We start from the raw sequence: 26,807 nt of genomic DNA, 5'->3' as shown, positions 1-26,807 counted from the left end.
TTTCCATGGACAGCCTGTGTTGAAGTTTTATTTTTTTTCTATACACGTGATTGATTAACAATTTAATGAATGGGATGTCATTTTATACCCTGACAAGTTTAAATGTAAATAAATTGGCACCACCTTTAACCAGACTGCTGTCCTGACTTGCACAGGAGACATGCTCCTCACCTCAGCAGCCTCAAGCCCTCCCTTCTCATGTCTCCATGCAAGGACTGTGCAGGTCAGAGCAGGGCTGTACCCCCTGATGAGCCCCTAGAAGCACCTGGCTGGCCATGGCTGTCATTTTGAGGGCAGAAAATAACTGGATTTCTGGTTAATTGGTGACATCCTCAAGAGCTGTTGCAAGCCATGTCTCGGCCGCGTGAGGGGGCAGACGTGGTGGGCCCGACGGCCTTGTGCTCAGCAAGTGCTCCTAACTCTCAGCAAACTTAGGGTTCATGACCGTCGTGGTGGCGCTCTTGAAGAGGGGATTATCCTGGTGGGAAATGCAAACAGGCTTGTGAGGGTGGGAGGTTTTCAGAGCAGAATCTTTATCCCTGAAGACACTCCCCGCATGGAAGCCGTCGCTTTGAGGAAGAGCTAGAGGTGGGGCAGCCCTCCCAGGGTCCCAGCACCAGCGGCCAAGTTCACCCATAGCGGCGGACACCCAGAGGACAAGCTGCCCAGGGAGGCTGGGGTGCAGCCACGCGTGGGTGTCCGTGGCCTCCCGCAGCAGGAGGTTGCAGAGTGTGGGACGTACACGCCCCTCTGCGTGGGACCCCCAAGGATGGCCGCTTACGTTGTTCCACTGGGACTTGAGCTTCTCCTTCTCAAAACGCCTGTACTCCCGGAGGTCGCTCAGGTGGGTCAGGGCCTTCCAGATGACCAGCAGGAGGACGCCGATCAGCACGATGCCTGCCACAGTGCCCCCGATGATGGTGGCGATGTTGGGGCCCGCCACGCACTCTAGGCAGAAGCAGCACACGGAGCATCAGTCCCCCATCTCACTGGGCCATGTGTGCCCACAGGTCCGAGGTCACCGCACAACACAGCACTTAGAGAGACGGAGGTTCCCAGGGCCCTGGCTCACCGTCCATCACCACGGCCAGGGGTCAGTGAGAACCTGGCCGAGCCCCTGCCGGATTCAAGGCCAGGCCCCATAGTTCCAAATGAAATCTAAGGGCCATTGCCACCACCTCTGCTCACAGAGAAGAAGGCAGGACCAGGGTACTGGGCAGCCAGGGCAGAGTGCTAATACTGGGAGGTAGGAGACAGTGTGAGGGACCCTGCTGTTCTACATCAGAGTTCAGAATAAGGCTCAGGGTCCCTGCTGGCATTCGCTCCCCCTACTGCGAAGGTGATTTATGGTCGTCAAGGACAGGACCAGATCTGAGCTCAGCAGGTGAGGCCGCTACCAGGATGAGCAGCGTGAGGTCCTGGCTCCCGCAGCAGCTGTGCTCGCCTCCTGAGCATGGGGGCCGTGGCCATAGTGGGCCAGACCCACAGCTGCTGACCCTGGGACAGACAGGCAGTCCCTGGCCTGACCTGGCACCCTCACTCCCCGTGCCCCTTCCTGCCATCTGGACCCACACCCTCACTCCCCGTGCCCCCTCCTGCCATCCTGACCGGCACCCTCACTTCCTGTGCCCCCTCCTGCCATCCTGACCGGCACCCTCACTCCCCGTGCCCCTCCTGCCCTCCTGACCCGCACCCTCACTCCCCGTGCCCCTCCTGCCCTCCTGACCCGCACCCTCACTCCCCGTGCCCCTCCTGCCGTCCTGACCCGCACCCTCACTCCCCGTGCCCCTCCTGCCGTCCTGACCCGCACCCTCACTCCCCGTGCCCCTCCTGCCGTCCTGACCCGCACCCTCACTCCCCGGGCCCCCTCCTGCCATCCTGTCTTTCCTGGGGGGGGCCTGCCTTCCTTCACCTGTCCTCAAAGGTGAAGTGACTTGACTGGGATTGCACAAACCAGACGTGACCCAGGTCTGTCCCTCAAAGTGGCCTGCAGGGGTTCCTGCCCTGGCAGGGGGGGATCTGCAGCCCCAGGCTCACGTGTGGGTTGTGAGCTCCAGGCATGTCACCTACAGGCTCAGAGCACCCCACTGCCTTCCTTGGGTCCCCTCCTGGGGAGGGAGGAGCTCCCAGGTCTCAGTCCTGCAAGAGTTCTGGCTGGCTGCTGGCCGTGCCTGATGGAGTCCGCCAGCGGCCCCCCAGTCCCAGCCCCTCTGCCTCTCGGGAGCCTGTGGAACATGAGACCTGAAAAGACAGGGTCAGTGCCACCAAGGTCACCGTGGGGCTGGGCCTGGTTCCGACTGGAGCCGAATGAGTGACGAGCAGAGAGTGTTGGGGGATGGCAGTGCCTGGTGGCCCTGGGCCCCTCCAGGGCTGAGAGCCGAGCACCAGGATCTCCCAGTCCCCTCAGGGGAGCCTCACTCAGCAGCCTGACCTCAGGCCACCCCTAGGGATCTGCAACTCCAAGCCTTGCCCCATGAGGCATCCAGTGGGAGATGACCCGGCCCCGGCAGTGTGGCATGCTGGTGGGCCTGCCCCGTGTGGAGCAGCGGTGCCCCGGGGAACAGGCCATCTGCTGCCCAGCTTGATGTGGGGTTGGGTGAGGAGGGGATGGAAAAGGGAGGCTGCTCGGGGTAGGGGGGACTGGCCTCTGGCCTCCTTGCAATGCCACCAAGGGCATCCCACATGGCTCACCCACTCTGCTAAGCCCACACCACTGGAGGTGAGACCCTCCTTCCGCACCACCCTCACCTCTGCAGAGACCCCGCAGTCGGAGCTCTGGAGCTGGTCCCCGCTGCACCCCAGTGGCCTCACCTCGGCTCTCATCCACATAGATGATGTAGCGATCCCACCCGTCCTGCTGCTCCAGCATGTACGTCACCCAGCAGCCCTCTGAATCCCTCTCCTTGCAGGTCCTGCCCTTCACAGGGTTGTTTGACAGCTGCAGGTGCTGACACGCTGCGCTGCAGTTCTTCCCTAAAGGGCCTTTGTCAAACTTCAGGCACTCAGCACAGGAGCTGTGGGGAGCCAGGCGTGAGCGTGGGTGCCAGGGCATGAGCGTGGGTGCCAGGGTGTGAGCGTGGGTGCCAGGGCGTGCTGGGGCTCAGGCATCGGGGGCTTGGGCTTAGGTGTGTGTCCACCAGGTGGGGCAGGTGGGGTTGGGGTGTCCTCAGGCCAAGGAGGGGGCCCGAGTGGGGCAGATGCAGGGTGCAGTGGGTGAACTGAGAGCCTGATCCCAGGGCCCATGGCAGGTGTGCACAGGAGGGAGGGGGGCACAGGGGCGCAGCGGCCGCTGAGGGCTCCTCAGTCCAGATGCACCCGCAGAGAACCCCGTGGTGCAGAGGTGCTCACTGGGGTCCCTGAGTGAGCCCGGCTGCTGGGGAGGTGGCCGGAGAGCAGGGATCCCCGCCCACCCTGCCTGCTCCACCTGCACTCACATGTGCTTGCCGTAGGGCGAGGGGCAGCCGGGGCACTCCTGGCACAGAGGCGGCTGGTAATTGTCTTTGCACTCACACACGTTGCAGCGGCACCGGCCACGGCCGCTGCACTCGACGTGCTGTGGGTTCAGGCAGCCCTCGGTGGTCCTCTCGCACTGGCACGCCGAGCCATCGAAGCCCTGGAGGCAGCGGCACTCCCCGCAGGAGCAAAGGCCCCTCCCTGGAAGATGGGGGCCAGCACGGCTAAGCTCCTGCTTGGCCTGGGGACCGAGACCCTTCTGAAACCCCACTGCCATCGCTCCCTCCGGCCCACCTGCCTCCTCCAGCCTGGGGGATGTGCCTGAGCAAAAGGCACCAGGCCACTAGCCAGGCCTTCCTGCCCCGCCAGCCACGTGGCCACCTCCTGGCCAGTCTGGGCCTGCCCCTGCCCTGCTGTGAATGGGACCTCAGTAGGGCTGTGATCGTTCCTCCTATGGGCACCCCCTACAAGGACCCCTTGCCCTCATGGAGACAGAAACTGAGGCAGGGCAGGGTGCAGGGTCATCCAAGTTCCTGCTGACGCCCAGTGGCCGGGCGAGACTTGCGCTGTCTGTCCTCAGGATCCCCCCTTTCTGTTCCACTTGTTGTGTGTTCCAGAATGCACCCCCCAACGCCAAGTCTGTGCCGCAGGGCGGCTGTTGTCCAGCAGGGACCCACGGGCTCACCCGGGCCGCCGCAGACCTGGCCGTTGTAGCGCTCACAGTTGACGTTGTCACATTCGCAGTACTGCCCGTAGATCTGCTTGCCGGGGACGTCGCTGGTGTGGCACAGACGCTGCCCGCAGATGCAGTCCCCCAGCCCTGAGCAGATGACGGAGTTGTTGTCCTTCCGGCAGCTTCCTTCCAGCTCCTGGCTGCTCCGGCCCTGCGTCTGGCACTCCCAGGTTTTCCCAATGTAGCCAGTGTCACACCTGGGGACAGGAGGAGCTCCAAGGTCAGGCTCCCCCCATTGATGTGGGACGGCCGCCCCGTCCTCCAGGCCCCTTGCCCTTGGTGGAGAACACCCCTATGGCACACTGTCTGTGCTTTCCTCGAGGCCTACTGAGGACCTGCCATGTACTAAATGTGCTCAAAGCGTGCGGGGGCCCTGGGCTTCCTCCCCAGGATGTCCTGAGGGGAAAGCAGACACCTGGCCTCGGCCTGAGCATGCAGCAGCTCGGCAGGCTCACTGTGCAGCTGTGTTGCTGCCATGCACATGGCCTGTGCTGCGACACCGGTGCCCTGTGAGTGGCTGGTGTCTGCTCCTGCATGCCCCACATGGTGGCCAGCGGGGACTTGGCACTGCCACCTGCCACAGCCCCGCCCTCTCTCCAGCCAGCTGCCGCCTGCATTTGTGCACTGACCGGCCAGGTTGTGGGAGAACTCAGGGACAAGTGGTTTTGTCAGATGTGGAAGGTGGCACCAAGACGCAGGCAGACAGGAGCCCCTGAGGCATCCTCAAGGATGACCCTGCCATGGGCTCTCTTGCTCCCCAGCGGAGGAAGCCACAGGACCAAGTGTCTGAGTACCTCTGGCAGGGCACCCCGCGACACCTGCCAAGTGTTCTGACTGAGTCACCCCTACAGTCCCGTGAAGAGGCCGCCCCAGGACTGCACACCCAGGATAGTGGGCAGGGTGGGCAGTGAGGCACAGGGACAGCCAGAGACCACCAAGACCACAGAGACCATCACTGTCCTGAGAAATGGGAGGAGGCTGGGGGCAGCAGGGACCTGCAGGTGGGGAAGGGCACTGCCACCAGGGCGTGGACTGGCACAGCAGTCTGGAGAGGGGAGGAGGTGGCCAGAGCAAAGGGGGCAGAGCCCTGCGAGGTCAGCCCAGCAGCTCCGGCCAGGCAGGCAAGGAAAGGGGGAGAGCCATCCAGCCCCAGGGTAAGCTTCCTGGCTGAGTGCTGTGTGAACCTCCTCACTGGGTCCACCTGTCCCCAGCTTCTCCCTGAGGTGGGGTGCCCACGCCTGGCAGGGGGTGTGCACTCCCGAAGGGAGGCCTATGGGGCCCAGGCTGCCAGAAGCAGTCACCTGTCCCAGGAGGCTCTCTGGCCTCTCATGCCCCAGGGCTGCCAGCCTGATGGCCTTGGGTCCCCAAGGACAGAGAGAAGCCAGCTCTGAGGGTCAAGGAGGGTCGGGCAGAGAAAGTGACCCACTCAGGGCCATGGGCACGCCCAGTGGGTACTCCTTGTGCCCCTGACATGGGCCTCTATCCTCTGGTGAGGGGATCCTCCCGCCCACCAGTCCCCTGCCTTGGGTCCTCCATGGCCAGAGAGTGTAGAGTACAGGCTGGCATCACTGGTGCCCTGGCTCAGGAGCATGGGGGAAGGCTTGCCGAGGGGTTCTGGGTTCCAATCCCAAATCTCCCCACCTCCTGCAGAAGGGGGCCCCCAGGACGCCCGATCTGTGGAGTGGGGGAGGGGATGGAGCCACCTGCGCCCACCTCACCTGCAGACACCTGCCCTGTGGGGTGAGGACCAGGGCCCACCTCACCTGCAGACACCTGCCCTGTGGGGTGGGGCTGGGGGAGGCTTCACGGGGACCTGTGCCCGCCTCACCTGCAGATGCCACACTCCAAGAAGCCCTTGCCATGGCAGAAGCTGCGGTCCCTGCTCTGGTCCCGGCACCGGCACTCACACTGGGGAAGGACCCGTACGGCCACGGTGTCCGTGAAGCCCAGTGCCCGGATGACAAACGACTGCTCCTGGATACACTCCGTGGCCGTGACCTTCACCCGGAAGGTGACCTGCAGGGCAGTGCTGGGCTCAGGTGGGGACCTTCGGCGGCCAGGGTCACAGCCCGGCTTCCAACCCTCGCCTGCTGGCCTCTGCAGGGGTTGTGGGGGGTTCAGTGTGGGGACGAGGGGATGACTGGGAGCAGGGAAGAGCTGATGCTCAGATCCGAGAAGCCGAAGTCAGCTGGCAAGGAGGTGCTCTGCCCGCACTCCCGCTCTGACCAGCACCAGGATCTCCCAGGCCACACATCAGCAGAGACATGTGACACGCAGACAGCAAATCAAGATAAGCTGAGCACACTCCCACTCAGACCACCCAGCATGAGGGAATGTTCTGGTGAGAAGCCACAGGCAGGCCAGGCGCCGGAGCTCACGCCTGTAATCCCAGCACTGTTGTAGCCTAAGGCGGGCAGATCACCTGAGGTCAGGAGTTCGAGACCAGCCTGACCAACATGGCGAAAGTCTGTCTCTACTAAAAATACAAAAATTAGCTGGGCGTGGTGGCGTACGCCTATAGTCCCAGCTACTCGTGCGGCTGAGTCAGGAGAATCACTTGGATTGTAGTGAGCCGAGATGGCGCCACTGCACTCTAGCCTGGGCGACAGAGCGAGACTCCATCTCACAAAAAAAAAAAAAAAATCCATGGGCAACATTTAGGGAGAAACGTGTTTGAAGGAATTCCAAAGTCATATTAAAAAAGTGCAACGAAAGCAAGTGTCTTACTGAATATTAGTTCGCAGCTAGCAAAACAAAAACAAAAACAAAAACAAATGATTGGATAATAAACTTCAACCTGAAAGATTGGGGAGGGAACTCAGTGTCCTAATCACCTGCGTGGCCCATGCCTTAATGTGTCTGTCAAAAAACAAAATGAAACACGCAGAATATCATGAGAACGAGCCCAACCCGGGTTTGCATTTGTGCCTGTTCTGTGCGTCCGGTGTCTGCCCCCAGGGCCTGCAGCCATCACTCCATCCCTCAGTCTACACTGGCCTGACCCAGGGATTTGGGGTTCCAGGTTGATGAGTAGGACTCTTGGGCCAAGGCGTGTGCGAAGCACCGTCTGGGCACCCTCTCGCTGACATTCATGACACCAGCTCCACAAGGAAAGTGTCTGGCCTCGGCAGAGAGGGGGTGAAGGAAAGAAACAGGGACCTGCCAGTGGATGCCGCCTGCCCCCAGACAGCATCTGATGCCTGTGTGCCCCTCCCTGCCCCCGTCAGAGTGCTGGGATGGGGACCTTGGCTCCTTCTGGCTCTCCCCAGAGCCCCTCAGCCTGCTGAGATGGGGACCCTGGCTCCTTGTGACTGTCCCCAGAGCCCCTCCGCGTGCTGGGATAGGGACTCTGGTGGCCAGGCTCACCGGGACATTGATCTGCACGCCGTCGCAGTCACCTCTGGACTGGTCCCTGAGGGTCACTCCATTGCTGCAGAAGGAGTCATAGGTGACTTTCAGGGTGTCGGGGAGGGCGTTGTGATCCAGGAAGACCCTGGAGGAGAGTTTCTGCGGGCAGAGAGCGGCCACTCTTAGGGGCGAGTCTTTCTGCTGTCCTGGGCCTGCCTGGCCCAGCGGTTTAGACCCGTCTCCACTTCTCCTCTCCCTGCAGGTGACCAGTGTCAGCTAATGACACAGAGGAGAGAACAGCAGGATGTGCCGAGGATGGCGGGGCTGCCAGGGCCACAGTCCTGACCCCAAGACAGCCCGACCACAGGGACCAGCATGGAGCCAGGGTGGGAGCCTCAGGGGTGGGAGCTTCTGCTGCTCCTCAGCCTTGAGTCCCCAGGACCTAGCACAGGGCAGGAGCTGGATAAATTGTTCAAGCAATGAGAGAGACGGAGAGAAACAGAGAGGCAGAGACGGACAGAGATGAGCAGAGCCAGAGACAGAGATAGAGAGATGCAGAAAAACAGAGAGAGGCAGAGACAGAGATAGACAGAGATGGGGCAGAGACAGAGAAAGACAGACAGAGACGAAGACTGAGAGACAGAAGGAAATAGAGAGGAGGCAGAGGTTCAGGTTCATAGGGGCATCAGGTTCATAATGGCCAGGGCGGTGGTGTCACCTGCGTCCTCTGTATAAGGACAGAAATACCTCGGGCAGTGGCTGGCACCCAGGAGGGTCTGCTCTGGGGCTCACAGGAGGCTACAAGAAGCAAATGGCACCTCCTCCACAGGCCTTCAGTTTAATTCAATGATCCAGCGTTTGTCAGAGGCGCTAACGTGTTGGGCTCCCTCAAGCCAGCAGGACCTTTGGCCTAGAAGGATCCAGTCCAGAATTCTGAGAACATCTCTCAGCGGGGGGTGGATTTCCAGAGCAGTCTGGGACCTCTGGTGCTTGGGGCCCTGAGCGGTGCCTAGTGTGCACTTGTGCCTACCTATGCCCACCAGGGCCCCGGGATTCCCCAGGGAGCAGCCCAGGGTGCAGCTGGGCCATGCACCAGGAAGAAATTCAGTGGGTGAGGGCTTCTCTGGGGCTTGCCCAGGACAGGTGTACAGAGCAAGAGGAATTCCACCCCCCAGGGTGTCTTCCCAGGGCCCAAGTCCACCGTGGGGGTTTCCTGTGGCCTCCTCCCGCCCCAGGTGCACTGTCTACCACCAGAGCTGTCCACCCCCCTTCCCCATAGAGACCCACAGAGAAGAGTCTGGCATGAAGAGGGCCTGAGCTTGGGTTTCAAGGAGCATCGCCCACAATATCAACGAGAGAGGACACGGAGCTCCCCATGGAACTGCCAGGCCAGGGTGTCCTGGAGGCTGCAGCCAGCCCACAGGGCAGTGGCTCTCCTCCCAGACCACCCTCCTGCTGACCTGCAGCAGGAGCTGACCTGCAGTGGGGAGATTGCTGGCCACCGCATGGGTCCCAGCTGAGCGGTGTGGGAGACTCACATTGTAAGCGTTCTTAATGAGCTGGACCACATTGCTGGAGTCGTCAGACAGCTCCCCCACCGCTGACTTCGGGATGATCTCAGTGAGTTTCTGTTGGGCAAGAAGACCAGACACGGCATGGCTAGGACCTGTGCCATGGCATCTTCATGCACTGGGCTCACCCCAGGGGCTTCTGCACCTGCAAAATGGCTGGGACGGTCCTCAATGCAGTTTCTCACTTGGTCCCCAGAGTATGTGGTCAGCGATGTGTGGTAAGAGGTTCTTGGGGGTAAAAAGCCCTGAGCTGCCTGCGGCCATGCTTGGAATCCCAGCACTCGGGAGGCCTATGTGGGAAGATCTCTTCCTGCTCCAACTCCAGAGCCCGGGGAACCTATGGCAGGAACCACTGGTCTCACTGTGGTCCCCAACACACCACGAGGTTGAGCTTGTAGCTGGGATACAGACCTGATGATGGACCCCTGTAGCTCAGCAACGTGCACTTTACAAAAGAGGCGGCCCCGGGCATGTTTCTTCCCCAAACCCCGAGTGCGTCTCCTCAGCCTAAGCAGCAGGGCAGGGGCTGTGAGGCTGCCCAGCTGGGCAGAGCCCCGGGCGGGGGGAAGAGGGTGCCCTGGTTTCCTGTGTGCCATTTTGAAGAAGATGGTGGTGATGGCCTTGGAATGGCCAGCAGGTCGGTCACTGTCCAGATGAGGATAATCAGGCCCTTTAGGGCGGCTGCTCTGTGAATTCCCTGAGCGGGTGAGCTCAGTACCCACGATGCTCTGCCGACCGGGCACCACTGCCCCTTTCACAGATGAGGAAACTGAGGGCTTGCAGTAAGGAAGGGCCTGGGGTGTCCTGTGGTAAGTAACAGAGCTGGGTGTGAGGTGAGCCGCCCAGGGCCCTGTCCACCCTGAAGAACTGGGCACGTGGCTGTGTAAAGTTCAATGACAACCATCTCGTTCCTCCAACTCCACCCTGAAGAACTGGGCACATGGCTGCATAAAGTACGATGACAACCACCTCCTTCCTCCAGCTCAGTCCTTCTGTCCCTGTGGCCTCGGGGCCACACACCGTGCAGGCTGCCATGGGCGGAGGCTCCTTTCAGGAGGGTGTGCGGCGTTTCCGTCCTTCTAGCCTGGCTGGTGCCGACAGGCCAGAACAACACTCATAGGCAGAGGGGGCTGCAGGGTGCCACCCTGACCACCGGATCATCATCTCCCTGTTTGGTCCTTCCTCTGTTCCACACTGTGTAGTGCTGTTGGATCCAACTGCTGCTCTCCTCAGAGACACATGGAGGGAGGGGGAGGCCCTCTGCTCCATGGGCTGAGGGCTGAGGGTCCCTGATGATGGGAGTCAGACCGTGCTTTCCTCCCAGAGGCCATGGCCTCCACATCGGTGCAGTGGAGATGAGCTCCCTGGCCTGGGGGGTTGGGGAAGTCAGGCCTGGTTCTAACTGCACTTTCCATGCCCAAAGCATAGGTCACAGTTGTGCGAGGAGGGTTGTCCTTCTCCAGGTGGGGTGGACAGACAGGAGGCTATGTCCTTCTCGGGTGGGACAGATCGGGCTCTGCAGACCAGGGGGCTGTGTCCTGCTCCAGGTAGGATGGGCGTGGCTGTTTCAAAGCCAGTGCTGAATCCCAGGGCTCCATTCGTTTGGTTTGGTTCCTGCCATTTGAGGCATTTATGGAAGGCTTTTCTCCGCCAACACGTGGCAGAAGGGTGTGTTCTCCGTGTGCACAAGCGGTGGTTTCCCTCAGGAGGTGGCCTGGTTTCTCTCCTGTGCACCTTTGACCTTTAGTGACTTGTCTGTATCCTCCCACCTCGGGCAGCGGCTGGCACCCAGGAGGGTTTGCTTTGCAATAAACCGTAACTGTGAGTTTACTGGTTTCTGAGCTCTGCAAGTCCTTCCAGCAAATCACTGATCCTGAGGGTGGTCTTGGGAACCCCGACAGCACCTGAGCGACTTGAACGCACGAACCTGCTCAGGCCAGGCTGAACACATGGCACGAGCGGTGGAAATTCAGGATGAACGTATTTCATTGGGAGCCTCTGCTTCTAGGAGCAGAGCTGGTTATCGGCTGTGCTTCCTTTGTAAAACTCATCCCACTCCATGCTCCAAGCTTGTGAACATTTTTGTGTAATTTTATCTTCGTGGAGAGTGTTGATATTCAAATGTATGTGAGCATAAAATAAGCATGTTTCCATAAAATAAAGAATTGTGCTATATTCCAGAAAAGAACAGAAAATATCACCAATGCCAAGACACGCTGTTAACACAGCTGAGTTTCAGGGACAGGGAGGAATTCCTCCTCCTATCGACACGCAGGTGTCCTGTCCTGGACAGGAAGCCTCAGGCTCCTCACCCACGGGCATCTGTGACCCGGGCCGGCTGGCCCTCGCGTGCCCAGCATGTGGGGGTGGCACTCAGACCTGCAGTGGCGCTGGGTCTGGCCTGCGGCTGAAACGTGCCCCTGCCCGAGAGATGCTCAGGACCCAACAGCACTCACCTCGTAGGTCTTCACCATCTTCCTGGTCACCGCGAAGATGGGCTGGATGTTGTTCTCGGCCAGCTTGTGCGCCAGCTGGCCCACCGATGGGTAGTCCTGGAGAAAGGAGGTCCTGCTCAGCTGGCCCCGAGTCTGAGACAAGCCTTCCAGGTGCCCACCCCTGTCTGCCCCACTCAGCCTTAGCCCTGCCTGTGCTTCGGACCCTCTCGGGGGAAGGCTGGAGAGGCAGAGGCTGCCGCGCAGGAGTGCAGTGCAGACAGCCGCCATGGCCTCTGGGCAGCGTGTGCATAGACCTGGGCTTTCAGAGTCCAGGCATGAGCAGTATTTGAGGCGTCTCACCGTAGGACTGGGAATGTCCACGGGGCAGAATCCCAGCCTGCCCCACACGGTGGACCTGCTTTCGCACTGAGGGGCGCTTAGTTTCAGCAGAGGCCATGAGGGTCAGGTGCCGCTCTCCCTACCCAAATTCCAGGACCCGACGGCCGTCCCTCCCCTGTCTGTGGCTCCAGCAGAGGACCTGAGTTTTGCATCTCTAAAGTCCTTTGCCGCCCCCAGAGCCTATGATGTCAGGCTGCAAGAGCATTGCACCATGGTCAGCGAGGACAAGCCCCTGTGACCGGTGGTGGCCTCTGGGCCCACGGCTGATCCCAGCCAGGGGTCCTGGCCCCTCCGAGCCATTGAGATGCCTCTGCAGAGAGAGGCTCGTCCTAACCCTGTGCATCCTGGGTCCCTTCTTGTCTCTGTCCCTCCCCACATTTTCCTCATGGTCCCTGCAGTCCTTCACCCAGCTCAGGCGCTGGGGGCAGGGAGGGTCCACACTGGAGGAGGCGGACTCAGGGGCAGCAGGGAAACCACAGAGGAGGCCAGGAGGAGGAGGAGGCGGATGCTCTGGGATGGGACCCTGGCCAGCAGCGGGGACAACAGGGCGCGGCTGTAGCCTGGGGGTGGTTACTGTACCTCCACAGCCGCTGACAGCCCAGGTGCAGGGGCAGTGGGGCTGGAGACCAACAGGGCCTGGGAGTGCCACAAGGGCGAGGCCGGGGCTCAGACTGGCTGCCCCCACCAACCCCACCCTCCCCTGGCCTGAGGCTAGTCCTGGGAGACCCCACACTGCCACTTGGGGCTTCCAGAAGTTTCCTCAGGAATCTGCTCCTTGGGTTGGAAGGAGGCTCTGTAAGGTGGAGACCCCGCCTCGTTCCCTCCATCAGTGGTGTCCTGCCAGGCGGTGCCCAGGTGGTGCCTGGGGTGGGCACTTACGAACTCGTTGCTCCTCTTGTACATGTTGTCCTCCAGGTGACAGCGGCCATCATTGGGGGTCAGGATGGCACCCAGCTTCCCGTCGCCCGCGAAGTGGAAGCCGTCATCAGTGGCGAACACCAGCAGCCGTGTGACGTTGCGCCAGCCGATTTCCTCCTGAGAGGAAAGCGTGGAGGGCGGGGTTACCTGCCTGGGTTTCCCAAACCTGGCCCTCTGGAGCAGAGGAGACAACGCAGAGCTGGTGGGGTAGCCCGGAGGCTGGCGCTGGTGCCCCTTTCCCTTGGGTCTCAGGGACCCAGCCATGTTCCCCCAGATGCCACGCCCAGGAGGAGACAACGGCCCTCAAACACCCCCTGCGTGTGTGAGGCGCAGGGAGCGCAGGCACGCGTGGAAAGGCAAGGAGAGACACATGGTTGTGGTCCCTGCACTTCAGAGCTGGGAACAAACCCTCAGGAAACCATCCCCAAGGGGGAAAACCCTCGTAGACACGTGAACCACATGCAGAACCAGCGCAAGCAACACAGAGGAAGATGAGCCCGAGGGGGCCCGGCAGGCCTTGAGCCCACCATGGACAGCCTCTGGCAGGCGCGTCTGTGGGCTGTGCATGTCCTAGGCCGTGACCTGACACCCGTGAGCAGTGTGTCTACGCTGGGCCTGCAGGGAAGCTGGAGAGCTAAGGTGGGTTGTGAGGCGAGGACGGGGCGCAGCCTCAACACAGCCGAGGGACTGTGGCTGCTCCGTTAGGCTCACAGTCACAGACGGGGTGGGCAGGACGTGGAGAGAGACATGCACTGGGCAGCCGGGGCCCACCCAGCCTGGAGGGAGGAGGGCAGTTCCACCCCAGGAACCACGGGACCAGCTGCCTAGCGGCCCTGTTCTACCCTTGGCCACTCGCAAAATGTTTAGGCTTCAAAAGATTTGCCCAGGGTTACAAATTTAATTCACAGCAAACAATGAAATCTGCGCATGGTTTTCAAGCCCCCGTGGCCACTCCCGTCCTCCTGCCCTTTCCTGCATGGGCAGCAGCAGGGTGAGGGGCTGCCCTCCCCAGGCCCAGGCTGGAGTCCCTTAGATGACCTGCCAGCCAGGGTACCCCACTGCTCCCCCACAGTGCCTGACAGAGCCCCCAACACTGGGGGAAGCCAGGGACCCAAGCAGGGGCAGTGGCCTCACCGGACAGGCGGCGACCTGCATCATGGCGTCCAGCCCACCCTCAGGTGCATCCAGGTTTCCTGAAATCAGCTGCTTCCCGACCTCCTCTGAAACTGGTTGGAGTTGCTGGTCAACTTCAGCACGTGCCTGAAGGCAAACGGGGCCTGGCACTCTTTCTCCTTGTCAGGACACGGGTTTCGCAGCTTATCAGGGTGTGTGTTCACGAATGGCAGCACGGTCTTGTCTACGAAGGACCCGAAGCCTGCAGGGCACATGGAGGGGCTGGGGAGGCGGCAGGCTGGCCCCAGGTAGGAGGGCCAGCTTCAAAGGGGCACGAGGGCGAGCCTGTTTCCTCTGTCCTAGCAGGGAAGGGGAGAAAGCAAGATGGCACATGTGGAGTGTGTGTGAGCATGTGTGTTATGCAAGCGTGCATGTGAATGTCTGTGGGTATGTGCAATCATGTACATGTGTGAGCACAAGTGTATGCATGTGTGTTCCTGCATGTATGTGTGTGACCAGGTATAAGTGTGGGCATGTGGACATGTGCGTATGCATATCTGTGCGTGTGCAGCCATCTGCATATGTGAACATGAGTGTGTACATGTGTAGCACAACTGTGTGTGCACATATTACTGTATGCATGTGAGCATGTTCAGGTGTGGACACACCTGGTTCACATAGGTGACCAGGTACATATGTGGACATGTGTGTTTGCATATGATTTGTACATGTGAGTGAAGACATACATGGGTGATCAGGAGTACGCATGTGAGCATGTCTGTGTGTGCATGTGTGTGCACATGCAAGTGTGTGAGCATGCATATTTGCATGTGTGAGTGTGCATTTGTACGTGAGCATACGTTCGCGTGTGTAAGCATGCAATGGCGTGTAATCATACATTCCTGTGTACGCATACATTCACATGTGAGAGCATGCATTTGTGTGAGCATGCATTTGTGTGAGCATGCATTCACATGTGTGAGCATCCATTTGTGCGTGTGAGGATACATTCATGTGCGAGTGTGCATTTGCATGTGTGGGCGTGCATTTGCGTGTTTGAGCATGCGTTTGTGTGTGCATTCACATGCGTGAGCATGCATTTGCAAGTGTGAACATGCATTTGTGTGAGCGTGCATTTGTGTGTGTGCATTGCATGTGTGAGCATGCAGTCACGTGCGAGCGTGCATTTGTGTGTGAGCATGCATTTGCGTGTGTGCATGTGTGTGTGTGTAAGTATGCGTGTGTGCATCCCTGCATGTAGGGAAGTTGGCAGAGTGCTGATGGGAGGAGCCATGCCTGGCGGGGAAGACATGTGCTGTGACTGACACACACGTGTGCTGGACACTTGCTCTGTGGCGAGGCAGTGCTGGTGGAGAGCGGAGCCCTTGGCCCAGCAGAGCTTGCTGTGTGGTTTCTTCAGTGGTGCTGTTGCTGTACCATCTATGTGCGTTATGGTCTTTAATGTCTAATAATTGGCACTGTCAGACTTTTGTCTTTTAAACATACCAAGAAATAAATAAAGGAAGTAGAAGGTGGAAGGGGAAGTGGAGGACTGGACGATGTCTACAAGTCTTGGGGAGCCAGGGACTGGGTGTGGCCCCTGGCAGGGAGGAAGGCCGACTGCAGCTCTGTGGATGCCCTGGGGGGACCTGCATCTGGGGCCCCCCGATCTGCCCTGGGGACCTGTGCATGAAGAGGTGTGTGGGCCACAGGCAGGAGTGGCCAGGGTCTAGGAAAGGACTGGGTCTCATCCTGCAGCGCCTGGGCCTCACCAATGCGGCCGGACTCGGTGATCTCGTTGAGGGCCTGGAGCAGGTCGCCACCCAGCTTCTTGACATTCCTGAGGTCGTCGAGCATGGAGTAGGAGAGGTCCATCAGGTAGTACAGGTCGATGGGGTAGCCCTTGGCCCGCCGGAAGGTCACGGTGAACTCTGCTGCCTGGCCTGCCGGTAGGGACAGAACACCATGAGCCACACCTCACGTCTCACACAGGGTGTCTGGGGACATGTGGCCCCAAGTGGGCTGTGAACTGGCGCCCTCTTCTCCAGCCCCTAAATCCTCCTGACCGCTCCTCTCCCCACCTGGCAGGAGAGCTGAGGACCAGACACAGGACACCCAGGCAGGCTGGAGTTTCAGAGGAAGGACATGACTCTAGGACGCAGGCATGTGCCACGCAGTGACACTGAAACCCTTGCCTGGGCTGCATAGAGTTGACGCCAGTGACATCGGGGACACCGTTCATTGAGAGTGCCAGTGGCTCACCTGGGCTTACACGTAACCCGGCCCCATGCCGGCAGTCCCACGGGCACCCTCATCAGCAGCCACGTAGACAGCCATCACACAAACCTGGCACTTTCCAGCAAGGCCCACGCAGGCTGTCCCCAGGATGGCCCTTTCTCCATCCCAGCCCTGGACTTCCACTCGCCTGCATCTCAGTCACACCTGCGGTTGTGTTTACGTGTCACCGCAACCAGCCTGTGTCCCTGCCTCCCAGAACCGTGCCTGGCACAAGTCAGCTTTCCATAAACACACATCACGTTAATAATTGAGCAAGGAGGGAGGGTGACCAGACCAGTCCCCTCTGTCCAACCCTCCAGCCTTCAGCCCTGGGACAAGTGCAGAGCCTACCCCATCCCCAACATACCTGCTACCACACCCTGAGAGAAAGGGTATGTGTGCCCCCCCACACACAAACACACACACACACCTACACATAAATACACCACATGCACACACAGTCACACATGGCATACACACCCACATACATGCACACAGACAATACACACAAATATACCTCATGCACACACAGTCACACATAGCACACACACACACACATAGCACCCGCACACAACAAACACACCACAAATATGCATACATACACCACAAATACCAAACACCACACATGCACACATACACACACCCCACACACTCATACACAACACCAGACACATAGCACACATACTACATGTACGTGCTCATATACACAAATACACCACATGCACACACACGCATTCACACACACATACACCAAACACACACACATGCACTCACACACACATGCATGCCACACATACACACACCACACACAGGCACTCACACACACATGCACTCACACCCATACACACATGCCACACATATACACACACACTCCACTCAGAATGCTAAACACATACACACAACACACACCATTCATATACACACATCACACACACACATGCACTCACACACATACACACACACACACCCACATTCACACCCGGCGATCCTGGCCCTGGCCCTGGCCCTGGCCCTGCTGTGCCTTTTAGCCCTCAGAGGCTTCACTTGGCCTCTGGGCCAAGGACCAGCAAACACTTTCTGTGAAGGGCCACACAGTAAATGTGTTCAGCTTCAGGGGCCTTGCGGCGTCTGCAGCAACATGGAGGAGGCAGCCAAGACCATGCGCCCACGAGCGTTGTGGCTGCTGCAGTCAAAGGGCACAGACATAGGCCTTTGGTGGCTGACCAAGGGGCCCCGTCCCTTCCCTTTCAGAGTGCCAGGCTCAGCGAAGGGCCAGCGGGCTGTGGGTTAGGGCCGGGACCCCGTGAGAGGACGTTCCCCTACCAGATCCTACCACCTTGCTCTGGGAGCCTGTGGCCCTGGGGTGCTGTAGGATCTCTCCCTGGTGCTCACCTGAGCTTGCCTACGCTCACCTGTGCCCACCTGAGCTCACCTGTGCCCCCCCAGAGGCGACAGCATTTGCCCCCTGCACAGTGGAGATGCATGCCAGGCCACGGTCAGCCACTCCCTGACCCTTCCCCATGGCACAAGGATGCCCCCGTTCAGGCGCACCCCCACCCTCCAGGACGATCCTTCCTGACACCTCCAGCACCACAGAGCTGCACAAACTCTGGCCACAGGCAACACCTCTGCCAGCCTGTTTCCTCACTGTGAAGTGGGACATGGGGAAAATACATCAGAGCTGCCTCCAGGGGCCACAGGGCCAGGCCCTCGAGTTTGAGGTCAGAGGTGGAGGTTCCAGGGCGAAGAGGCTTGTGCCTGCTCACGGGGCAATGAGGGGCTGGCCTGATCCCCCCACCAAGGTGGGGTTTTGTCCACTGCTGCCCCCAGGGACACCTGGCCCCTGCTCGCGTAGGACCTCCCCACTGGTTTGGCCCCGTCCCTCACTGTCTCCCAGGCACCTCTCGCCCGGCTGCTGCTGGCTCTCACCTGGCCACCTGCACCCTGGGCCACTCTGCCCCAAGGCTAACTCAGTGGCTGCTGACCTGGGCTTCCCCTGAGGGCAGAGCTCTGAGTTTCAGCCTGTCCAACACCAGTTGGTTCCTCTAAAGTCACCCCGGCTCCGTCTGCACCCCCTCCCTGGGAGATGGCTTCCCCTTCCTTCCCTGGCCTCACTGTTGCCTGGGAGGTCACAGGTCGGTGGCCACACCAGGCCTTCTTCTCCCGTCTGCTGCACCACCACACACCCGCCTTCCTGGAGCAAGGAGGGCACTCCTCTCCCCTTCCCCTTTCCTCCTTCCTTCCTTTTAATTTTGAGACACAGTCTCGCCCTGTCGCCCAGGCTAAAGTGCAGTAGCACAATCTTGGCTCACTGCAACCTCTGCCTCCCGGGTTCAAGTGATTCTCCTGCCAGCTGAGATTACAAGTGCGCATCACCATGCCCGGCTCATCTTTTTTTTTTTTTTGTATTTTTAGTAGATGGGGTTTCACCATGTTGGCCAGACTGGTCTTGAACACCCAACCTCAAATGATCCGCTGCCTTGGCCTCCCAAAGTGCTGGAATTGCAGATGTGAGCCACTGATAAGGAGGACGTTTCTCAAAGTGCTGACAGGGGACTGTGTTCTGAAACTGTGCTCTGGTCAAGTCAGTTTGGACAACACTGGTTTAAACAGTGACTCAGGTCTCTTAGCTGCAAGACTTATCAGACCCTTTACTCTTCTAAGAGTACCGTGGCCTTCTGAGTATATAATGGAATAGTGTTTTCCAAATGGCTTGGTCTCCCTTAAAAAAAAAAAAAAAAGATGCAGAATGTCGGGCTGTGAAAGAGCCGATGGTGAGGGCTGGGGCAGCTCCACCTGGGGACAGAGCGGAAGGGCGCTGAGGAGCTCAGCTTTCCAGCAGCCTTGGGGCTTCACTGGCCCACCCAGCCATCCAACCTGGACACATGCCCCTTCTGGGCAGCCCTGACACCCCAGAGCAGGGCCAGGCTCCTAGCCAGAGCCAATAACCAGCACAGAGGGTGCCTGGCACCGCCACCGAGGCCAAGCCTACCTGGTCGCAGGTAAAGAGTCACTTTTTGTGGGGACAGCTGCTTCTGGCCCCCATCGTGGTCTTCCTGGGTTTCGGCGAGGCTCCTGGGGTCCATGATGTCGTCTGCGGGACAGCCCCTCCTGGGCAGCTGTGGCCGGGTGTCACAGCAAATGGAGTCAGGATCCCCTGGCCCTGTGAAGTTCTGGGGAGGGGGAGTCAGAGGTCAGGAGGGGGTCACACTGCAGGACCTGCAGGAGGCTGACTGGCCGTCAGGGACTGAGGACCCACCCTGTCCCCTCCTCCTCTGTACCTGGAATTTGGGACAGAAGTCCCTGTGGACAGAGACAGGGAGCTCCTCCAGCCTCCCAGACAGCGCCTCCCTGAAGGCTCCCGGCCACGGCAGAGCCCTGGGGGGCGGGGTATCCCCTCCTTCTCTGCCTCTAACAGCAGAAAGGACTCAGGACCCGCTCTCCAGCCCAAGGCTGACCCGAGAGGAGAGGCCTCAGCGTCCTCTAGCAGCTGGCCCAGGGGCTCCAAGCCCTTCATCAGCAGAACCTTTGTCCAAGGGAGTTGTTCTGTCCCAAAGGAATGTGGCAGTCCCTAGGCCCCCAAGGAACCCAGAACATGGGCAGGGTTCTGGGCCAAGCCCCTCGAAGTTTAGAAGAACGGAAGCTGGAGGGGAGCCTGGGAGGCCTGGGCACAGGGTGCTTTCCTCTTGGCCACCTTGTCCCTGCAAAGGCCCTGGATTCTGAGGAGGGCTGTGTTTGGTGGGTCCCGTCACTGGCCCCGAGCCTGCTGCCTCTACGGGAAAGCGTGCTGGCGATGCGGGGCCGGAAGCGCACGTGTTTCTCTACTTGCTTTCGCAGAGGGAAGCTCAGGAGGATAAGCCCGCCTCCCCCCCACAGGCTGGTGAGTCCTGCGGGCAGGGGGGCAGGTGGGAGGGGAGGGCGACAGTCCCCAGGGTGCCTCTTTGTACGGCTCTGACTTTTGAAACCACAGAAGTTTTAAAGTCCTCCAGAAATTAAACTACATCAGCAAGCATCCCCGCAAGAAGGAAAAGAAAGCCTAAATGTAATCCACACAGAAACAAACAAATCTCACTGGAAGGTATTTATTTCAGATGAGCTGAAAAGCTCCGGAAAGGGGAGGGAGAAAAACCCAACCTGAGCAAGGTGGTTCCACCTGGGGCCCGGCTGCCCTGCTCAGTCCGAGGACAGACAGGAGCCACCCAGCTTCTCATCCGCGGGCTGCTTGCCGCGGTGGCGTGGGCTGGAGGCCCCAAAGCCACTCCCCATGGGCCGCAAACTTGAGAAACGAGGAAGCCACTGACGGTAAGAAATGAGACACCACGGCTGGGCGCGGTGGCTCGGGCCTGTGGTCCCAGCACTTTGGGAGGCCGAGACGGGCGGATCATGAGGTCAGGAGATCGAGACCATCCTGGCTAACACGGTGAAACTCCGTCTCTACTAAAAATGCAGAGAACTAGCCGGGCGATGTGGTGGGCGCCTGTAGTCCCAGCTACTCGGGAGGCTGAGGCAGGAGAATGGCGTAAACCCGGGAGGCGGAGCTTGCAGTGAGCCGAGATCGCGCCACTGCACTCCAGCCTGGGCGACAGAGCAAGACTCCGTCTCAAAAAAAAAAAAAAAAGAAATGAGACACCACTTCTCCTGCTGCCCTTCCCTTCTTCTCCTCCCGCTCCCCTTCCCTAGTTTATAAGACAGGAGAGATGGGAGAAAGCAAAAAGTTGGAAAGAAACAGGAGTAAGATAAACAGCCAGACGACCTTGGCGCCACCTCCTGGCCCTGGTGGTTAAAATAATAATAATAATATTAACCCCTGACCGAAACTACTTGTGTTATCTGTAAATTCCAGACATTGCATGAAAAAGCATTGTAAAACTTTCTGTTCTGTCAGCTGATGCGTGTAGCCCCCAGTCACGTTCCCCACGCTTGCTTGATTTATCACGACCCTTTCACGTGAACCCCTTAGAGCTGTAAACCCTTAAAGGGCCAGGAATTTCTTTTCTGGGGAACTTGGCTCTTAAGACGCAAGTCTGCCGACGTGCCTGGCCAAATAAAGCCCTTCCTTCTTTAACCGGGTGTCTGAGGAATTCTGCCTGTGGCTTGTCCTGCTACAACAGGGCTGGAACCCGGACTCGCAGGGAAAAGAACCAGAGCCCTCAGAAAAACATCCGATTCCAGGCTGGGGCAAGGGACATGAAGATGGGCCTGCGGTGTCATGTTGCTCCAGAAAGCAAGAAAGTGTTCAGAAAAATAGGGTGTTGACTCATGGACAGGACACGGAGCCAAACCCAGTGGATTTGGGCATCTTGGGGAAGAAAGGACAGTCACAGATGATGCACTGCTGAACAAAATAAAACTGCGGGTCACGCTGATGAGAGAGAGGCTGTGGAGAAGGAGAAACCCTTCCTCAGGTTGGCAGCCATGAGAGGCAGGCACGGACCAGTGCTGCACCCAGCTGCAGCCATCGTAGTGATGGCAGCTTCAGGTGGGGACCTCTGCGGATGCCGAGCCTTCCCGTGTGATTTGATGGGAGCAGAATGTCACCAGTCCACAGTGGACTGTGCAGCAGGGTGGGGAGGCTGGGCGGATGCCATCTCAGCAGAGCCATCCACACTGACCTCATCAGGACTGGGACAGGGCAACAGCAGAGCCTCTCACGGGCATTTAGGACACCGTCACTGAGGGGCTCCTGCCAAAGCACACCTGAGTCCAGGAGGAGGAAACTCCAGACAAGACCCCGAGTCATGCTACAAAGCTGTCCCCGAACTCCTCGGAAATGCCCAAGGACAGGAAAGACAAAGAAAGCTGAGGACTGGTGCAGATTCAAGAAGCCCAAGGAAACGGCTGAGTGCAGGGTGAGCCTGGGTTAGGAGGTTCGGGGCCTGAGACGGCTGAGCGCAGGGTGAGCCTGGGTTAGGAGGTTCGGGGCCTGAGACGGCTGAGCGCAGGGTGAGCCTGGGTTAGGAGGGTCAGGGCCTGAGACGGGTGAGCGCAGGGTGAGCCTGGGTTAGGAGGGTCGGGGCCTGAGACGGCTGAGCGCAGGGTAGGCCTGGGTTAGGGGGGTCGGGGCCTGAGACAGCTGAGCACAGGGTGAGCCTGGGTTACAAGATCCACCAGGAAAATATGCTCACGAAGACATCACTGGGACAATCAATAAAATATGTGTACAGTGTGTATGTTTGATCATAATGAGATACCAGTGCTGAATTTCCTGGTTTTGATACATGTATTTATCAAATATAGATATACATGTATCAAAATACATTCACACATTTACATCCAAATACATTTCCTCTCGGCCACCTTGTCCCTGCAAAGCCCCTGGATTCTGAGGAGGGCTGTTTGGTGGGTCCCGTCCGTCGCTGGCCCTGAGCCTACTACCTCTACGGGAAAGCGTGCTGGTGATGCCAGCCAGAAGCGCGTGTGTTTCTGCACTTGCTTACATGGTTTTGTAAGTGAAAACCCGGTTCTTAAGAAAGACCTCCCTTGCAGTACTACAAAACAAAGGGCTCCATGGCTACAACCTACTCTGAAATGGCTGAGAAAACTAAAAGTGTGTGTTCTGTGTGTTTCCAAATAGACCACACATCAGAACTTCAGGGGCCCCTTGAGGGGAGGGTAAGGCCAGGGTCTGGGGACTCCCCAAGAGGAATGGAGTTGTTGGTCCTCTGGGTGCCACTGGCTTCAGGGGCAGGAAAGGGCCCCCACCCAGGAGCTGGGCAGGTGGGGAGGGGCCCAGGAGGTACTTACCAGCTTCTGGCACCAGGTGCAGCCAGGCCCAGACTCAATGCACTCCTGGCAGCTGCTGACCTTGAACTTCGTGCACTCCTGAGAGAGGACTGAGGGACGAGGCCAGCAGGTGAGTGGGTGCTCTGGGCCGCCCTGGCCCACACCCAAGGGGGCCTGTGAGTGACCACAGGCCCACACCCAAGGGGGAGTAGAGCAGGAGGGTCAGAGGAGGCCCAGAAAGACAGGGAGGCAGCCTCCAGGAGACCCCGCATCAACCACCTCCCCCAGGTGCAGAGAGGGGCCCTGGGGAAACAGCACAGCCGCAGCTTCCTGGCACGTGGGGAGATGAGGCCTGAGTCCCCGACCTGCCCCCAGGGGCATGATCCTTCCCCAGCCTCCCGGGAACTTCTGTCTGTGGGAACATGAGGGCAGACCCTGTTCTCCCTGACCGGAATGTGATGCGTGGAAGTCCCCTCCGTGGAACACAGAACTCACCGCACCCAAGGGAGAGCAGCCCCACCAGGGCAAGCAGAGGGGGGCGCAGGCCCAGCATGTCCTGTGGAGGGAAGGGGTCTTGGTGACGGTCTCAGGCCCAGCCCCTGGGGCTGACCACCCACAAAGCCCCCCTCCAGCTGGCCTGGGACAAGAAGCTGGGTCCCTGTCCCTCCTGCAGGGGGTGGGATAGAGTCAGGCCAGCACAGCTGCACTGGGCCCAGCTTTCAATAGCCAGGGAGGGAGGGAGGCCGGGCCCAGCAGTGCGGGCAGCACACCTGCATAGCAGCCAGGCACCCAGGACAGCTGCAGTGGGTCCCTGCAGAGACACACAACACAGGCACACACACATGCAGACAATACACACACCACACCACACATGCACACGCATACAGATGCATGCCTGACCACATGTACACACCACGTGCACGCACACACCACACATACACAGGCATGTATCACACCACACATGTGTACACACAGAGATGTATACACCCCTTACCCACACCATACTCCCCACAAGACACTACACACCACACACAAATATACATGCACATGTACACACATGCACACACCACACAGGCACACACACCACACACACATACCATACACACGTGCAAATGTACATGCACATACACATCACAACCCCACACACCCGGTGTGTGCACTCTGCCCCTGTGCACCCCAAGTCCTCCATGTGCCGAGCCTGTGCTTGGAGCAGAGCCGGGCTTGGTCCTGTCTCTCTGGCAGAAACAGGGCCAGGAAGAGAAAGCTGGCTTGATGCCTGCGAGTGCCAGGCTGTGTGCAAGGCCTGCCCAGGAGCCCTGTGGTCCCTGCCAGGTGGGGAAAAAAGTCACCTGACTTGCCCAAGCCACCAGCTGCCGGGGTCCTGCCCTTTTGTTTCCAGATACACACCCACCCCGTCCTTAACCCAGTCATCCATAGCCAGGGGCAGCTCTGTGGTCACTCACAGGCCCTCGGCCCCAGAGGCAAAATGATGGACCAGGCCTCAGCCTGGTGCTGGAGGCTGGCAGCACCTCCTAACGGGCGGCAGGGCCGTTCCACCCCTGGGCTCCCTTCCCTCCATCCTGGAGGTGCCCAAAGCAGCCCTAGGTCGGCTCCTTGGGGGTCTTAGGGCTTCCTAGGTGGGGTGGGCCTCTGGGTCTGACCTCCAGGACCTGAGAACGTTGGGTCCTGGCTGGGACCCTTTTATCTGGCACCAAGAGGTGGAGAGGTACTGAGAAGGGGTACCCAGGAACCTGCCTGCAATAGTGGGCAGAAAGACACTTCTGTTACCCTGGGGCTGTTATCAGAAGCAAAGATTAACACACCTCCCCCAGCAAATGCTGGTTCCTCTCATGGCCTCCAGGCTCCTGGGGCGTTTCTGTCCCACTCACTGCCCTCAGGTGGTGCTGGCAGGGTCACCCAAGGTTCAGTGGGCAGACCCAAGCCAGCAGAACCCCAAACTAGGGCCTGCTCACTTTGAAGACAGTGCTGGGTGCTATGCTGTGGCCGGGGAGGCTCGGGTGCCCTCAGCCACAGGCCCTGGCTCCCCTCCATCCCCCAAAACCCCTGCACCTGTGCCGGGGGCTCTGAGGCCGACGGAACACCCACCCGGGCCCATCTGAGCATCCCACAGCTTAGAGGCCCCAACCAGCCCCAAGGTCCTGTCGTTTTGGAGGTGACCTTGTTTCCTGGTTCCCAGCAAAATTACAATCAGAATTCCAAAATGTCAAAAGGGAACCCTTGATCCTTCCTGTTCTGGGGTCAAAAACAGAACATGCACCGTGCTGTAACTTCCTGGAGGAGGTGGTTTGGGTTCACACGGGGCCCACCCTGTGTCTGAAAGGCCCTGTGTCTCTGATCGTTGGGGGTTGTGGTTCAGGCCAAGGCCAGTTCCAGCTCTCTGTCTGCACCCCCTCAAAGTCCCATGCCTGGACGGACCTCGGTGCCACGAGTGCCCACCAGCCCTTCAGCTGACCGGAAGCCCTGTGCATGCTGGAGCCACCCCAGGGTGCAGGGTCCAGCCGGCCTCAGGACACCCCCAGGTCGCAGTGCCAGCCCCAGCCAGGCTGGTAAGGACCCACACGCCAGCTCCACGCTCTCCCTGGGGCCGCAGACTTGACGTCTCTGCCCCTAACACAATCATAACCAGCGGCATGCAAACACTTCGTACCCTCAAATGGGGAAACTGAGGCCCCCAGCAGCAGCAAGATATGGACCTGGAGCCCAGTTACCCTGAGCACCTCCCCTGCCCCTAGGGAGAGGGGGGTGCACCTTGATTCCAGCAGGATTGGCTCAGAGACCACAGCGCCCCGACCATGACCATAGCAAGGGGGCGGGTGGGAAGCCACACTCTCCCCACTGTTGCTCCTCCATGAACAGCCCTGGGGGGCTGGGAGCTGGGGGCACAAGAGAATCCAGGCCCTGCCCCACCCCCCAATGCCAGTGGCTGAGCCCAGACAAACAGCTGGGGATGAAGGTCGACTCCAGGAGGTAAGGCAGTACACTGAGCCTGGCAGCCGGCCTCCCTTCTGTGGGAGAACAGGGCAGGGCAGCCCCTCCGCCCAGCAGCCAGGATGGCCCACGGAGGTCCAGGGCCTCACCTGAGGCCTGAGAGACCAAGACCCCATCTGACCTCTCTGCATCCGTTTCCTCCGTGTGCCTGGAGGTGGTCGAAGGGCCTGTGCCAGCTCCCTGAGGGATGGGAATGGGTAAGGCACAGATGTAGGGCAGCATTCGGGCAAACAGGCAGGTACCTGGCCACTGTCACCTCTGGTGCCCTGAAGCTAAGTCGGCAGAGCTGCAGGGCAAGCAGGGAAGAAGAGCACAGACCTCCCCTCCTGCACCCCGGCCCCTGAGCTGGCCCCAGAGCTCCGGCCTGGAGCCTGATCACCCGCCCTCCCTGCTGCCCCACACTGGGGGCGGGCGCCCTCCTCGTCCTCCAGCTCCTGGACTTCCTCCGTCTAAGGGCAGGCGGGTCTCCTTACCAAGACCTAAGGTGCAAAACCCAAAGCTGAGGCTGCTTCGGAATCCACAGCCCCGCAGGCCTCTCAGAACCTTGCATCAGAGTCGCCCTTGACCTCAACCCTGCCCAGGAGGGAAGTGCTGGTGCAACCCCAGCCCAGCTGCAGGAAGTGGTATCTGTCACCAAGTCCCCTGCACAGGGGAAGCGGGGGGCTGAAGGGCAGGACCAGGGGGATGGGGTCATCTTTCCCCGGAGAACCCTCGGGTTCCCTTCCCTCCCAGGCACCAGATGAACCCCACTTCACGGTGAGCAAAGCTCTGAACATTCAGGCTCTGAGACACGAAAGTGGCGTCAGAAGAGACCTGCAGCAGATCCGC

General features: G+C 59.6%; 1 protein-coding gene across 1 annotated transcript; it reads right to left on the bottom strand.

The window, feature by feature from the left end:
* Window positions 1-26,537, bottom strand: LOC117090698 (integrin beta-2-like). Its single transcript, XM_033223222.1, is given in 17 exon segments — window positions 1-478; window positions 782-948; window positions 2,812-3,014; window positions 3,435-3,654; window positions 4,139-4,383; window positions 6,015-6,202; window positions 7,553-7,693; window positions 9,073-9,162; window positions 11,562-11,657; window positions 12,819-12,974; window positions 13,992-14,077; window positions 14,080-14,232; window positions 15,743-15,913; window positions 19,240-19,420; window positions 22,992-23,080; window positions 23,466-23,526; window positions 26,453-26,537. Coding segments are annotated over 16 exon segments (2,307 nt in total). The 5' UTR covers window positions 23,524-23,526; window positions 26,453-26,537; the 3' UTR covers window positions 1-415.
* Between the last annotated feature and the right edge of the window lie 270 nt (window positions 26,538-26,807).

Source organism: Trachypithecus francoisi, unplaced genomic scaffold (assembly GCF_009764315.1).
Source record: "Trachypithecus francoisi isolate TF-2019V2 unplaced genomic scaffold, Tfra_2.0 Contig01079, whole genome shotgun sequence".
In the NCBI taxonomy this organism is placed as follows: domain Eukaryota; kingdom Metazoa; phylum Chordata; class Mammalia; order Primates; family Cercopithecidae; genus Trachypithecus; species Trachypithecus francoisi.
This window is presented reverse-complemented; position numbering and strand designations above follow the sequence as displayed.